The 14718-nt window shown below is 52.8% G+C and overlaps 1 protein-coding gene across 3 annotated transcripts in view; it reads left to right on the forward strand.

The window, feature by feature from the left end:
* The window catches only part of SGSM1 (small G protein signaling modulator 1), a 29732-nt gene extending 16587 nt beyond the window's left edge, over positions 1-13145 (forward strand). For 2 of the 3 annotated variants that reach the window (XM_085238658.1, XM_085238657.1), the window contains exons 13-26: positions 57-236; positions 988-1126; positions 1619-1683; positions 2038-2183; positions 2475-2603; positions 2738-2920; positions 4049-4120; positions 4369-4950; positions 5140-5264; positions 6336-6418; positions 6601-6710; positions 6960-7056; positions 7409-7576; positions 8014-13145. In XM_085238658.1, coding sequence (XP_085094784.1) covers positions 57-236; positions 988-1126; positions 1619-1683; positions 2038-2183; positions 2475-2603; positions 2738-2920; positions 4049-4120; positions 4369-4950; positions 5140-5264; positions 6336-6418; positions 6601-6710; positions 6960-7056; positions 7409-7576; positions 8014-8102 — 2168 coding nt within the window. In that variant the 3' untranslated portion in view covers positions 8103-13145. The remainder of the gene's footprint in view (positions 1-56; positions 237-987; positions 1127-1618; positions 1684-2037; positions 2184-2474; positions 2604-2737; positions 2921-4048; positions 4121-4368; positions 4951-5139; positions 5265-6335; positions 6419-6600; positions 6711-6959; positions 7057-7408; positions 7577-8013) is intronic. The other variant, XM_085238659.1, reaches the window with a different exon arrangement.
* Positions 13146-14718: the final 1573 nt, after the last annotated feature.

The following is a 14718-nucleotide window of genomic DNA, read 5'->3' on the forward strand; positions in this document are numbered from 1 at the left end:
CCTCTGCAAATTCTTTCCTGGATTCATTTGTGCCCGTCCTGTCTCTGTGTCTCTAGTTACCATTAATGGTCATTGCCATCCATTCCTTGCGTCTGTGATCTCCATCACTGCTGGGAGAGGGAAGGTGGTGAGGACTCCAGCTGCAAGCAAGGCGGTGGTGATCCACAAATGGTCTCCAGTTCTCTCCACTGTGTCCCAACCCCCCCTGGCAGCTCGGGGAGCAGCTCAGCATCAGTGTAATGCAGCTGTCGTCATGTCTGTGCAACTGCTCGCTGTGTTGTCACTTGGCAATTCCTGCAGAGGTGTTCTGTGTCACTGACCCATCAGCTGCTCCTCAGTATGATGGAAAGGGAGAAGGCTTTAATAGGAATAGTTCAGCGTTTTTCTTACCCAGACTGAAGGGCAGGGGCTGCTCAAGCTCCCAGCTTGCAGAATTGAGGCCATTGCAATAGCACTTCTGAGTTTAAGCAGGAATTTAACAAATGACAACAAGAGCTGCTGAGTGCTCCTGCTGTTTCCCTCATCAAGATGTTTCTCTCCTGCCTTGTGATTTGGATGTTCCTGTCTTTCCCTGGAGCCTGGATGGGGTTCTGGTGTTGTAGAGATGAAGGCTTTTCCCTTCCAGTGATCCACTGCTCCTGGGGCAGTGGTAGTTTTCAATCATGTTTTTTCCATCTTTGTGACAGCCTGTTGTCCCTGGTCTCTCTATGATGAGGTTTCCTTTCTGCCTCAGTCAGCACTCGGTTTAAGATGAGCTCGCTGAAGGCGCTGCGTTAATTAGCAGATGGTTCTATTGCTCTCTCTCATCAGTGCTCTTTGTTTCCTTCCCTTTCTCCTGAGCTCACCACTGCTGTGATCACCTGCTGCAGGCCTTGCCTGCTTGCTGGAGTCTCCTTGGGATGCAAATTGGGTGCTGCAGCTGCTGATCCTCTGCCAGCCCGACCTCAGGGCAGTGCCTGTGTCTGACTCCTCTCTCTGCCCTCACAGTGCCCCAGGACCTGATGGATACCCAGGGCCCTGGCCTCCCTCCCATATGGCAGCCCAGCACCCGCAAGTCCTCCTGCTCCTCCTGCTCACAGAGTGGCTCCTCTGACGGTGCGCCGGCCAACGGCTGCAGCCATGAGAGGTAGGAGGGCTGTGCTGCTCACTTTGGGAAATAGGAGGAAGTTTTTCACTCAGAGGGTGGCGAGGCACTGGAACAGGTTGCCCAGGGAAGTTGTGGATGCCCTATCCATGCAGGCATTCAAGGCCAGGCTGGATGCGGCTCTGGGCAGCCTGGGCTGCTGGTTGGCGACCTGCACACAGCAGGGGAGTTGGAACCAAATGAGCATTGTGCTCCTTCTCAACCCAGGCCATTCTATGATTCTATGAAGTAGGGTTGGATACAGCAGGGCTTATAGCTGAGATTCAGTGGATAGCCAAACAAGAGCAGCTGTGCTGTAGGGGCTGTTCCAGCTGCTCTATGGCTGTGCCCTGGATGCAAGAATGTTGCTCCCACGCTGAGCAGAGCTCCTGAGGTGCATCAGTGAAGGCAAAGCTGGAACAGTCAGATCCGAGCAGGAGGGTGAGGGCATGGGAACATTTCCTCCCCTCACATCTGGCTTGTTTTTGTTGGCAGAGCTCCTCTGAAGCTCCTGTGTGACAATATGAAGTACCAGATCCTCTCCCGGGCTTTCTATGGCTGTGAGTACTTGTTGCATCTGTGGTGTCTTGGGACGTATGCTGGGCAAGGGACAAGGTTCTGGGCTCAGGGCAGAGTGGTGCTGAGGCAGCAGGATGGTGGGGACCAGGATCAGCCTGTTGCATGTATAGCACCATGTTCACATGCTCAGGATTGGGAGCAGACAGCTGAATTCTGGTCTGAAGATCAGCCTGCAATCCAGCAAGCATCAGGGCTGGTGGGAAAAGACAATGAGATGCCAGCTTGTCCCAGCAGGCTTGAGAGGACCTCCTCCAAGGACTGATCAGAGCTGTCCCCAGCACTTCGCCCTTCATCCTTAGTTCCTCAGGGTCAGTTTTTGCTTCTGCCTGTTGCAGGGCTGGCCTACTGCAGACACCTCTCCACGGTGCGAACCCACCTCTCTGCACTGGTTAACCACAGCATCGTGTCTCCCGACGTGCCCTGCAGTGCTAGCTCAGGACTGACTGTGGACATATGGCAGAAATACCTGGAGGACAGCACGGTAGGGCCAGTGCTGTCAAAACACTCTCCTGGGGCACAGTGGCACGGTGGTACCCTTGGGTAGCTTTGGTGGGCTACTTGTGGTGAACCAGTAGTTCCCAAAATACCCATCTGCAGGGGCTTCTGGCTGTGCTTGAGCCCAAGTGGGGATCTAAGAAGGCTCTTGCAGTGGATGAGCGTGTAGTGGTCAGCATCTTGGCAGTGTTCTGGGAGCTGGAGGTGGCCAGGTTGGGGCAGTGCTTGCATCCACAGTCCTGCCTGTGTCTGTGCTGACGTGGAGCTCTTCACACAGAGTTATGAGGACCAGGAGCTGCTGCGGCTGATCTACTACGGTGGGATCCAGCACGAGATCAGGAAGGCTGTCTGGCCCTTCCTTTTGGGCCATTATCAGTTTGGGATGACAGAAGCAGAAAGGAAGGAGGTTGGTATGAGCGTGCTGCCAGCTCTGCAGCCTGGTGCGTTGCATCGGTGTGCCTGTGGTGCTTCCCAGCTCCAAGCATCCACGTGCCTGCCAGAGCCCACACCATTCAGAGACCCTTTGTCCCACTGCTGCAGGCTGATGACCAGATCCGCACCTGCTACGAGCACACCATGGCAGAGTGGTTGGGCTGTGAGGCCATCGTCCGGCAGAGGGAGAAGGAGTCTCACGCAGCAGCTCTGGCCAAGTGCTCCTCTGGGGCCAGCTTGGATTCCCACATCCAGAGGATGATGCACAGGGACTCAACGATCAGCAATGAGGTGAGAGTACAGAGGCTCAGGTGGGCTGTCGGCATGCAGCAGGGCGCTGGGAGCTTGCAGCCAGTGGTCCCGGCAGAGGGCAGCAGCCCCAGTTCTGTGGAGCATCCCTTGGTGTTCCTGGGGTCTGTGTGCTGCCGGAGGAGGGCAGGGAGGGCTCTGTGCCAGGGGTGACGCAGAGGAGGAGTGGGCTGTGGGTTGGCACTGCTGCGGCTCTGTGAATCGTTCCCATCCTTGTAGCATCTCCGCCGTAGTGCTGGCTTTGTGCTCACTGCCTGCACGGGGAATGCTGTGTGCTGGGAGGGGAGCTGGCTGTTCATACATGCCAAACTTCACCCTTTTCCCATCTTAACCTGAAATTTCCTGTTATAAAACGCTCCCATGGTAATGGAGGAAAGCTGTCGCCCTTCCTCTCTCTGCCGGAGCCCCACAATGTTAGGGTGGGGACAGCTCCTGCTGCTGCTCTGAAAGCAGTGTGTTTTCTTAAAAACCCCATTGTTTCGGTGTGATGTCGTTGCCATGCTCTGTACACCCAGATCTGCGTGCAGCAGCTGTGGGCTCCAGCCTTCAGACGGAGGCTCGGGGAACCTGTGGGGCAAAGCCCTGAGCTGCTCATTGCAGAGCCCAGCCTGTCCTTCTGTGCTTCAGCTGGGAGGCAGAGAATGGTGCTTTTGGCTTCTGGAGGTGCTGCCTTGATGGAGTCTGACTTAAGACATCAATACTTGTCCTTTTCTTAAAGGAAAACAAACATTAATATGCTTCGAGGGATTGCTTTATAGCCCGTGACTTCATCGTTTATGTAAACTGAGACGGGGTGAGTCGCTTTGCTGCCAAATTAGGACAGAGATTAGTAGAAATTTGCACTCTGAGGAGACAGCATGACCTCTGTGAAGGCCCAAAGAGAGCAGTTCTGTTCAGACCCAAACACACAGCACTTGAACCGCTGTGTTGGTTTGGTCGTTGGCTTGTGGAAGGCTGAGGCCAGGTTCAAACAGGAGAATTTATTGCGTGCGTTTTTACCTCCCTCTTTACATGTAGAAGTGCCCACCTCTGGCAGCGTGGTGCAAATGTGTCCCCTCCTCCCAGACCCACTGCCCTTTGCTATTTCAGTCCTTTCTCTCCCTCCTGCAGTCCTCGCAGAGCTGCAGCTCCGGCCGACAGAATCACGTCCGGCTGCAAAGCGACTCCAGCTCCAGCACGCAGGTGAGCAGCAGACCTCACACAGGAGGGCTTTTGGCTGCTCAGTGTGTTGGTAATGTTTAATCAGTTGGTTTAAATGACATTCTGCCCCATTGATTGCACTGAGTCAAGTGTAGTTCTTGGGAGTGGGGAGTTGGGGGTCTGGGTTGTGCAAAGGCAATCACTGACCTGCCAAGGGCAAACAGGGAGCCTGAGGGTGAGGACATCTCCGGGGTTGTCCCATCCCTATGCCCAGGAATTCCCTCGTGCAGGTGTTTGAGTCGGTTGATGAGGTGGAGCAGACGGAAGCAGACACTCAGCTCGAAGATGGCAAACAAAGCAAGATCCCCAATGGGACCGTCCCTAACGGCACGTGTTCCCCTGATTCGGGTCACCCCTCTTCCCAGAACTTCTCCATCACTTCGGGCTTCTCGGAGCGCAGCTTCAGCAATGAGGACAGCGCTCTGGAAACCACCAAGTCCTCAGCCAGCTCACAGGGGAGGGCGGGCGGCTCAGAGCCGACCCCGCAGGACCTGGATGGAGCCCTGCAGGAGGAAAAGCTGCAGGGCCAGGACAGCCTGGAAGGCGAATTTCCCACGGGTGGAGGCATGGACTTCATTTCTGTGGCTGGGAGCTCGGCAGCGGTCCTGCGTGGCTGTGATGCTGTGGCACTGACAGTGGTGGAGAGCTGGGCAGACAGCGAAGCTGAAAAGCAAAGCTTGGTGGAGAGTGAGGATAACCTCTCTGAGGAACCAGAGATGGAGAGCTTGTACCCGCAGCTGGACTCGCTGGCTGTGGCTGATCTGGCTAACAGCGAAGCATCCCCCGTCTCCTCAACAGGTGTCACCTACTCTGTAAGTATTGGTCACTGCTGCCTTTCCTTGTGAGCCTCCACCATTTACCTGCGATTGCCCCGTGCTAATCCAGCAGCTGTGTGCACAGGGGCTGTCCAGCTTCTGCCCCGACCTGCCACGTTGTTCTTTTGCATTTACACCTGTCGTTTCTTCTTTGAAAACAAATCGATTTTGGCACTGTTTTGGCAGCCGGAGCTGCTGGACATGTACACGGTGAACCTGCATCGCATCGAGAAGGACGTGCAGCGGTGCGACCGCAACTACTGGTACTTCACCCCCACCAACCTGGAGAAGCTCCGCAACATCATGTGCAGGTGGGAGCGGGGTTGGGATGTGGGCCAGGCCGTGTGGGGTGCTGGGCAGGCTGTGAGCACAGCCTGGGCCAAACTGAGGGCTCCCTGGGGCTGCCCGTGTGCGTGAATGCAGCGCAGCCCGTCTGCTCTGGGGGATGAACCTGGAAAATTAAGCGTGAGGATCGGCTGCACAAAACTCTGGTGCTAATGAGGAGTACCTGAAACAACGCAGTGGTTCGTGCCTACGCAAGGAGACAGGAGTACCTGGGTGTGTTTCTGATTCTCTTTGCTTTTCCCTGTGACTAAGAGGTTGCTGTGTGACATTCACCGACTCAGAGCAGCTCCAGCTCAGCTGCTGTGGCTGCTGCAGGGGCAGTGGAGGCTAAAACATCATTACTCATATTGTAAATATCAGGAGAAGCTGCTGTTTCATTGGAGCTGTCGCTTTATCTGGCAGCCAGAGCTGGAGATCTGTGCTGAGATGAGACCTGCGATGCAACAGGATTTGGAAGACTAGGGGGCAGGGTGGAAAGGATTGTTTCTCTGTGCCAGCAGTGGATCGGAATCCTTTCTGAACACATTTTGTCTTGCTACCAAATATGGGAAGATATCTCTGCAGGGCTGATTGCTTCCTGGGATGCTCAGCCCAGGGAAGCGGAGCAGGCGGTGTCCCCTTGGCGTTTCCCCAGACAAGGGGACAAATCAAGGGGCAGGGTGAGAATGGGAGATAACTGCACAAACTCTACCCTTTGCCCAGGCACTGCAGTGTGCTTTGCTTTCTGCTTTCACTTTTCCCTGCACCCATCCCCATGCAGCAGTCTTTGCATGGTGCTGATCTAGTGCTGTACCGTGCGTGACTTCCCTGAAAGTCACTGTGGGAACTTAATCATTTACAGGCCAGCTGCAAGGGAGCAGAGCACAGGTATAATGGAACAAACATGTCTGATATGTGCCAACTGCCCGTGCCCATGGGCTGGTGGCAGCTTGCAGAGCATGCCAGCATGTGAAGAACGAAGGCAGGTCACACGCCAGCAGGCAGTGGCACTGGTGTGTGGGGTAGGGGCTGATGCTGCCTTTCCTTCTCTTTCCCAGCTACATCTGGCAGCACATTGAGATTGGCTATGTGCAGGGGATGTGCGACCTGCTGGCTCCTCTCCTGGTCATCCTGGATGACGGTGAGTGGAGGGCTCTGCCCCCTCCCCAGCACTGTGGTGGGGGTGTGAGAGGATCTGCTGGGTTACCCCTGCTGTACCTTCCTGGCTCTGTGTGTGTGGAGTGGGAGCGATGCTCCTTTCCCTGCATGGGGCAGCTGTGGTGACATGCATGGGAACAGTGACCATCTCTCCTCCCTGTGCAGAGGCCCTGGCTTTCAGCTGTTTCACTGAGCTCATGAAAAGGATGAATCAGAATTTCCCCCACGGCGGAGCCATGGACACTCACTTTGCCAACATGAGATCCCTGATCCAGGTAGGGTGGCCCTGGCTTGGGTTCGACAGCCTCTTCTGTTCTTGGGATGGGGACTGAGAAAGGGCTGCTGTGGGGAGCAGGAGAGGAGCAGAGGGGCTGTAAGGAGAGCCTGGGAATAACCTGTGCCAGGGCTGCAAAGGAGGGTGAAGGTGTGAAACAGGGAGATGGGAGGAGAGCAATGGGAGCAGGGAGAGGAACACTGGTGTCTCTGGTGTGTACTGATGGATTTCCTTTGGCTTTTCTTGGCAGATTCTAGACTCTGAGCTCTTTGAACTGATGCACCAGAATGGTGATTACACCCATTTCTACTTCTGCTACCGATGGTTTCTCCTGGACTTCAAGAGAGGTGTGTGCAGGGAAAGGGACAGCTGAGACCAGTGAAGGGGAGTTGAAAGCAGGGTTTGCCATGTGTTCCTGTTTTGCTTCTCTCTGCTAGGATTGTGGCTGACTTTTCTGTCTAGATCAGAACCTGTTGCTCCAGAGCTGCTGGTGAGCCTCCAGCAGATTTATGTCCTGCAGTCTATCCCACCTGCTGCAGGCCAGAATGTTTGTCTCTGCAGATGACTGACTTGTTCTTTGGAACAGGTTGTTGTGACAAGAAACCACCAGCACATCTTCCCCAGTGAATGCTGCTGTGAGTCAGGCTGATGGAAGCCTGTGGCTGATGTGTGACTGTTGGGCTTTTCCTCTCCTAACAGAGCTGGTGTATGACGATGTGTTCGCCGTCTGGGAGACCATCTGGGCAGCTGCACACGTTTCCTCTGCACACTATGTGCTCTTCATAGCCCTGGCTTTGGTGGAAATGTACCGGGACATCATCTTGGAGAACAACATGGATTTTACAGACATCATCAAGTTTTTCAATGGTATGGTTTGTATTCTGTTGGGATGAATTTGTGGCAGTTGCTCAGAGGTAGACAGCATGTCTGGCTGACTGTAGACAGTCATGTCCTGACTGTGCTGGTAAATGTTGAAAAAGAACAGTGTATGTTGTGTGATGCTGATATTTGGAACGTGGTGGTAAAGGGATCTCTTGCTTCTGAGGAGTTCAGACAATGCCTGGGGAGCCGTCCTTGGCCACAGCCTGCATCACCTGTTGCTTGAAGGCAGCTGTGAGCATAGGTTGTGCTTCCTGCAGGCTCACAGTGAGGTGAGCTCCTTAACAATGGCCCTTCAGAGTCAGGAGTCCACGAGAGCTGATGCCTGGGGACTTGGCTGTGGGGCAGAAGAGGACCTGGGGATCCTCAAATTGCTGGGCACTTGGGTGTAGCCTCTATGTGGGTTCCTTCTGTCTGTGTTCCAGAAATGGCCGAGCGGCACAACACCAAGCAGATCTTGAAGCTGGCTCGAGACCTTGTGTACAAAGTGCAGACTCTGATCGAGAACAAGTGAAGGACCTGGGGAAGACAAGGCATCCAGACAGAGAGCTGGGACTCCCCTCCAATGCTTCCTCTCCCTTTTTCTCGACGTGCCACAGCTGTGGAAGTGAGGTAGTTGGACACACGCTGCTGTCTGAACTGGCAGTACCCATCGCCCTGCAAGTGCTGCGCTCAGTGTTAGTGCTGGGGGCTCCGGTTCAGATCTGCACAGCGTTCTCCAGTGACTTAACCAAAGATCTGTACAATTCTGTTGCATTGCTAAAGACTTGCTTTGGAGGTAGGGCCCGGCAGCTGCTTCCTGGCCCTGCTGCAGTGAAGGTGCAGCACTCGGTTACCACCCCAACTGCAGAAGCAGTTGCCAGCATCCCAGGTCAGCGCTGGGGGTCTGGGAGATCAGGGCTGCCAGACCTGCTGGGGGCCAACCCAGGCTCTGCAGCCTTTGTTTTGAGGAAATAAAGCTGCTTCCTTCCATGGCCATTACCCATGGTGTGGGGAATGCAGCCAGCCCTGCGAGCCCGGGCAAGACAGGGATGCTGCCAGCACTCAGTTTCTTACTAACATCTGAGGTTCTGCCAGTAGCAGAGAGGGACTTCGATCACAGAAATTCCTCTTCTTTTGATCTCGTCCCTTGATGCATAGCATCCCCTTTAGTATTTTTAGGGCTCTGTTCTCTCCCTTGGATTTTTACATTGTTTGTTACTACGGTATCTGAGCACACAAGAGTTTTGTCTGCAGATGGATTTTTGGAAGAGCTCCAAATTCAGCATTGGGTTTCTCTTTCAAAATTCAGCCTCTGTAATGCCTCTGAACACCGAGATCTGGTCCTGGCCTTGTCTGGGATCTCCAGGCACCAGGTTTTTGTACCTGCCTTATTCTAGCTGCTTGTGTTAGGGGTCTGCTCTCCTGCCCATCCTTCTGCAACCCACATTAGGGAGAGCTCCTTGAAAGGCAAGTGAGAGCTCCTGACCTAGTGGCTGTCCTGACTTTCCCTTCTGAAGGTGCCTGTGTCTTCCTCTGTTAGCTGGAAGAGTGGCTGCTTACAGCTGAACGGTGCAAATGGTCCCTCTGGTGCCTGCAGGTTTCTGTGTGCTTATGGGGCTGCTCAGAAAGCCCTCTGAGCCCATTGAAGGTCTCCAGTTAGGTCGTGGTGGGTGAAACCCAACATCTCTGAGTGGTCTTTGCTTTTGGAAGATGCACTGCAGCCACCTTTCCTGCAGTGGCTCTCCAGCATCGCAGCCCTGGAGCACGCTGCATGAAGTGCCTCTGTAGCACTGCCAGTATGGGGCTGAGCATCTGTGGTGTCGTGCAATGTCTGTGGTGTGGATTTGGATTCATTTCTCAACTCAGGTTAAAAAAAAATTAAAAAAAAAAAAAAAAAGAGGAAAAAGAGAGGTGTTGGTGATGGGAAGGTCTGGCTCAGCCTGAGAAGGCTTTGCCATGGCCACGGAGGGCTGCCTGGAATGCAGGGGAGATGCTGGGCTGGAGCTCTCTGTAAGGGAGTTTCCCTCGAGTCTTGCTGCAGAAATACGTGTTCCCCTCCATGTGATGTGTGCGTTCTGCCTTCCGCCCCTCTGTGCAATAGGGCCCTGCTCTTCTGCTGATGCTGGAGTGCTGCTCGCCAGAAGGGAAAAAGGGCCCTTCCCTTCTGTGGGACGTCTGTCTGTGCCGACTGTGCTCCATAATGACTTATGGCTTGTGTTAGATGTTGCTTGCAGAAAAAGGACAGGCAGACAGCTGCAGAGAGAAAGCTTCAGGAAAGTTCTGCAGTGAAGGAGTTTGCAGCGTGAGCAAATCAGCCACAGCCGTCCTGCAGTGCTGGGATGCAGGGGTTGCACCAAAATCTGCAGGAGGAGGAGAGCAGCTGCAGGTTTCCATGCCAATCTCTCACCTTTGCATAGAGCAGAGCTGGATGCCTGTGCCCCTCCCAGATTGTTCCTCTTCTCTCTGGGTCTTGGGATAGATCAGCGTCCGCCTGCATGGCCACTTCCAAAGGGGAAGGGGATTGCTCTGCCCCACCCCCTCCAAAGGACAGGAGCCACTATGTAACTTAACATGATCCTGACAAGCAGCATTGCTGACACTTTATCCTTCATGCTTCTGGTTTTTCTTTTCTTGGTTTTCAAACAGAAACAGCCAAGAAATTCTGCACAATATTTGCTGTCTGTGTGAACAGAGTGTCTTTGGGCCACTCGATAGCAATGTTTGTTTGTTTGTTGTTTTTTTTTGAATAACTTTTGGGGAAGAAAAGTATTTATTGATTGTACATTCCCGTGTGTCTGTGTGCACTGAAGTGTGTGAGCGTGCGTTGTGATGCAAATGGAGATGTATCTTTTCAATGTTGCCAACATATCTTGTAAATGTTTACCAGAGAATAGTGTCTATATATAATATATATATATCTATATGGTATAGAGAGAAAATATATGAACTAAGTGGGTTATTTTTTGAGAAGGGAGAAGAAATGTGTTGCTTCAAAGAACTGCGTGGTCTCCTTGCAGCTGTCCCATGCTACACCCCCATCCCTGTGCTGGTGTATGCAGAGGCACTGCTGTCCCCTCACCTTGGCTTGAGTTTAGCTCTGATTTTCCAGCTGTGGATAAGAAGGAAAAACGGAGCATGGGGGGAAGCTCTGTTCCAACTCACGTGGCAGAGCTGTGCAGGGCTATGTCTGCCCTGCGTTAACATGAGTGCACAACGCAGAGCTGGGCTCTGCTGTGAGTTGCAGAGCAGCTGGATAGTCCAAAGAATACAGCCAGCCAGGTTCTGTGTCGATTGCTACTAAAGTCACTCTTCTTTGCAGCTGAGCGGGGAGCAGCCTGCTGCAGGGATGCCTGCCCTTATACAGTCATCCTGTCCGGCTCCTCGGGTGAGGAATTCTCCATCCCAGCAGCACCCTGAGCTGCGATTCGCCCCATGTGATGGCTGCAGAGCTGAGGGCTGGCCTTGTGCTCCCCAGCTCTGAGCAGCTGCAGTGCTGCAGGTTGCATTGCCTGCTCAGCTCCCAGGTGATCCCGGTGCATTGAAGTGCAGTGTTTGGATCCTGGCCTGCTTTCTTGCACCTGAGTGTTTCCGCTGCTAAATAACTCTTAGTACCCATCTCTTTCAGTGTTGCTGATGTGAATGCTATGTGAGTCGTCTTTGTTCCTAAGTGAGTGATTTTTAGAGTTTTGCTGTGTTGGGTGTCTGAATCGCTTTGCTTCTGACATTTTTTGTGAGGACTGAGAGAGGTTTTTGCCTGGGAGCATCCTGCTGCTTCCCTGTTCTGCTCCCATGCAGAATGTTCCTGAACACTCCCACCCACAGCCCTCATTGTACCCGGAGTGTGAGGAACAGCAGTGCTTTTCCCATCCCTAAATCCCATACAGGTGACCAGGAGCAAGGTCACAGAATAAGACTCTTCTTTCTTCTTTCTTACTTTACTCATGGTTAAGCAGCTGGATGGCCAGTTTTCCTTTCTTCCCCCATTTCTCTGCAGTGGGAGCAGCAGTCCCAGGCTCAGTGCTGCAAACCCCACTGTTCTGCCCATGGCAGAACCCACTGCTCCATGTACCCAGGGCAGTTTCATCCGAACACTTGTCCAATATTCCCTCTTCGTTTGGGAATTTTCACTGATCCCAAGCAGTTCTGGGCACATTATTTTTCGGCATTCTAATGGTGCGTGAGCACCAATTGGTGGTGGAAGAGCACAATCTGCAGACGGAGCGACAATTTCTGGCAAGGTGGACGTACCGTAAGTCCCACCAGAACCTGATTTCAGAGCTCTGTTATTAAAGATGTTCAGATATCCTCAAGCTGATGAAACGCCACTTAGTGCCATGTGCTGTTTTGGGCACTCAGGTATCCTTGCTCGAGGTCACTGTCCTTGCTGTTTGCACACACTGCCGATGGGGACACCTGATGTCCCCATGGTCCACCATTCCACTCACCAGGTTTATGTTTATGGCACTGTGGGCCGAAGCTGAAATCGTTTGGGAGCTGCAGCTTCCCACAGCCCGGGGTGCTTGGATTTGTTCTAAGCTGTGGCTGAACCTTGAACTTCCTGGAGAATGCACCCTATTGGAATAGCTGTCTTGTTCTTTCAGTGTGCTCTAATTTTAGATGAACGATAAGCATATTTCACCTTAAAGCCCAGTTCAACCTTTTAATAACTTCCTTTTAAAAACTGATTTTGCACATGGGGACCAAGCAGGGACAGGCAGAGCTGTGCCTGTGGGTCTGAGAGGGGCTGGGGGCACAGAGCCCCTGTATGGGGACGGTATGTTGTGTAGGAATGGGAAAATGCTGAACGGGGAAACTCCCAGGAAGGGGAAAACCCACCTGGGTGACACCTTAGGCCCACAGTTGTCACCTCCCTCGTGCTGGGACCCAAGGGGTGTGAATGTCTGAATGGAAGTGGTGTGCCAGTGTCAGACTTCATGTTGCCCTGCACTGATTGCTGCTTTTCCATGTTGGATGCCATTTTGGTCTCTGGGAGTTGCTCTATCTGAGGTTAACGAGCACTATAGCTTTTAATATATTTGTAGAAGTGCTGCTAATGTTCTTAGATGATTTAAACTCCACACTGTGGTATAATATCTGTTTTATATTATTTTATTCATGCTTTTTTTTTTTTTTTTTTTGTAATGTGAACTGTTCCTTATTGTTGTTCAGAAAGAAAAATTAAAGCTCTATTCTCTATGGTTGATGTATTTTCCAATTGCTGAGCCCAGGCTGTCCTTTGTGCTCGAGAGCCCATCTCCGTTCCCCATCTGAAGGTGGGGAGGGGGCAGCTGGGTGGGCAGCACAGCAGTCGTGGTGCCTTCCTGCTGCAGGTAAGGGGGTACTGCAGGCATCCAGTGCCCCCCAGCACCCCCATGGCGTTGTGCTTGGACACAGAATGGTAAAATAGGTTTGTATCAGCCCGAATTTGAGCATCTCAAGCAAAGCCAACCAAGTCTTCAACGCCTTTCTAAAAATGGGATAGAGGAGAAAGCAAGATCAGGTGCTCGCTCCAGATTCCTGCTTTTACATACTTATGAGAAGAGGCTTTATTAAATAAAACCTGGTATTTAATTAATCCTTAATATGTTTGCTTCTTGGGGCATGTTTGCTCTAATGGCACAGCACCAGTTTTCAGTGCAGGCTTAATTGATTGCAGAACTCACAGCGAAGAACTTCAAAGGCTGACGAAGACACTCCCCAGACAGACACAGTTTGGAAACCGTCAGGGTGAGATTCCACCAGTCCTTGTGAATGTGTTAATTACCTGATATTAATTAGCAATCTGATCACCAGAGACCAGGTCCTCAGCGTGCAAACATGCTCCGCGTGCCTCGAGAGGAGGGAGAGGCAAACCTCACACTGCTCAGATGGAGGAGAGTAAGTGATCCTGTAAGTGAATGCCATTAGTTTTTAATTTTGGATGCTTCCTCCCAAAAGCTGCAGAGGAGCAGAAGCCTGGGAGCAGCGTTCCAGGCTGCAGGGGCAGGAGCAAAAGGGGATGAGGCTCAGAGCTGCTTTTGGAGCTGCTGCCTGGGTCGGCCCAGGGTAGAGAGGTTTATTTGAGCCTTTATTTGTTGAGCAAATGGCACCGAGATACTTGCCTTTATCACTTTGATGAGCAGCGTGCTGTTGTTGGCTGCTGTACAGCAGCTCGGGCTGAGCTCTGAGTCACTCTCCTGCCTGGGAAAACAAAGGCCAACTCCCAGGAACTCTGCTTCCGTCCTTCCAGCACAGATCCCATTCTGTGTGCTGACAGCGGGCTGGGAAGGGGCTGCTCAGCCTCCTCAGGCCCTGCAGTGCTGAAGGCTTCTACCACTGCAAAACCCGCACCTGCTGCGCTGGGGCTCTGATGCAATAAAACCTCAGTGATGGTGTGACCTCCAACAATCCTTTCCAACTAGAAGAGCATTATACACACAAATTAAATGCTCGATTATCCTTGTCTTTCTGTCAAGGATTTCTGGCCGTGGCTGCTTACAACTGTAGGATCAGGCAGGCCTGGCAGCCTCTGCCTTGCCCAAATTCTGCTTTCCTGAGGAGGCGTTTGGGGTGCTGAGGGCAGTGACTGCAGGGGTCTACAGGGCTGCACTCTGAAGTGCTGTGGGCATCCTGTAGTGCTTGTCCTCAGACCCAGCAGAAGTGTTCTCCGTGCCTGCAGAACGGAACGGGTAACAGTGGGACTGACGAGGACCTGCAGCATGTGGAGGTGACAGGAGCAGGCTGCTGTCATGCAGTGTCACCTCGAGCTACTGCTGCTGCCTGACCCCTGCATGCAGGAGCAGAGTGGTCTGGCACTCACTGCACACGGTATGTGCAATTAACTCATTTCTCCACTGCAGGGCTTTGACAGACTGTGTGAGAGGATGCAAAGTGCTGGAGCAGCCCTGCTGCTGCATGTCATGCTCTCTGCTGTTCGCTGTTCCATACAGCTCCTCATACCCTGGGAGGTAACTGTGCTGTAGAGAGGAGCAGCAGAGGCACTGCCCACCTGGGAAAGAGCCGAGCTGCTGTGAGCCAGCAAATCTGCCTGGCAGAGCCTTCTGTTAGTGCTATGGTAGAGAGTGCTAGTGTTATAGAGATGACAGCTTCTCCAGGTCTTTCATTTCTCCCAAGCATGAGCACTCCTTCATTGTACACTGCTTGCTTAT

The sequence above is a fragment of the Meleagris gallopavo genome, chromosome 17 (assembly GCF_905368555.1).
Source record: "Meleagris gallopavo chromosome 17, MGAL_WU_HG_1.1, whole genome shotgun sequence".
NCBI classification, from domain to species: domain Eukaryota; kingdom Metazoa; phylum Chordata; class Aves; order Galliformes; family Phasianidae; genus Meleagris; species Meleagris gallopavo.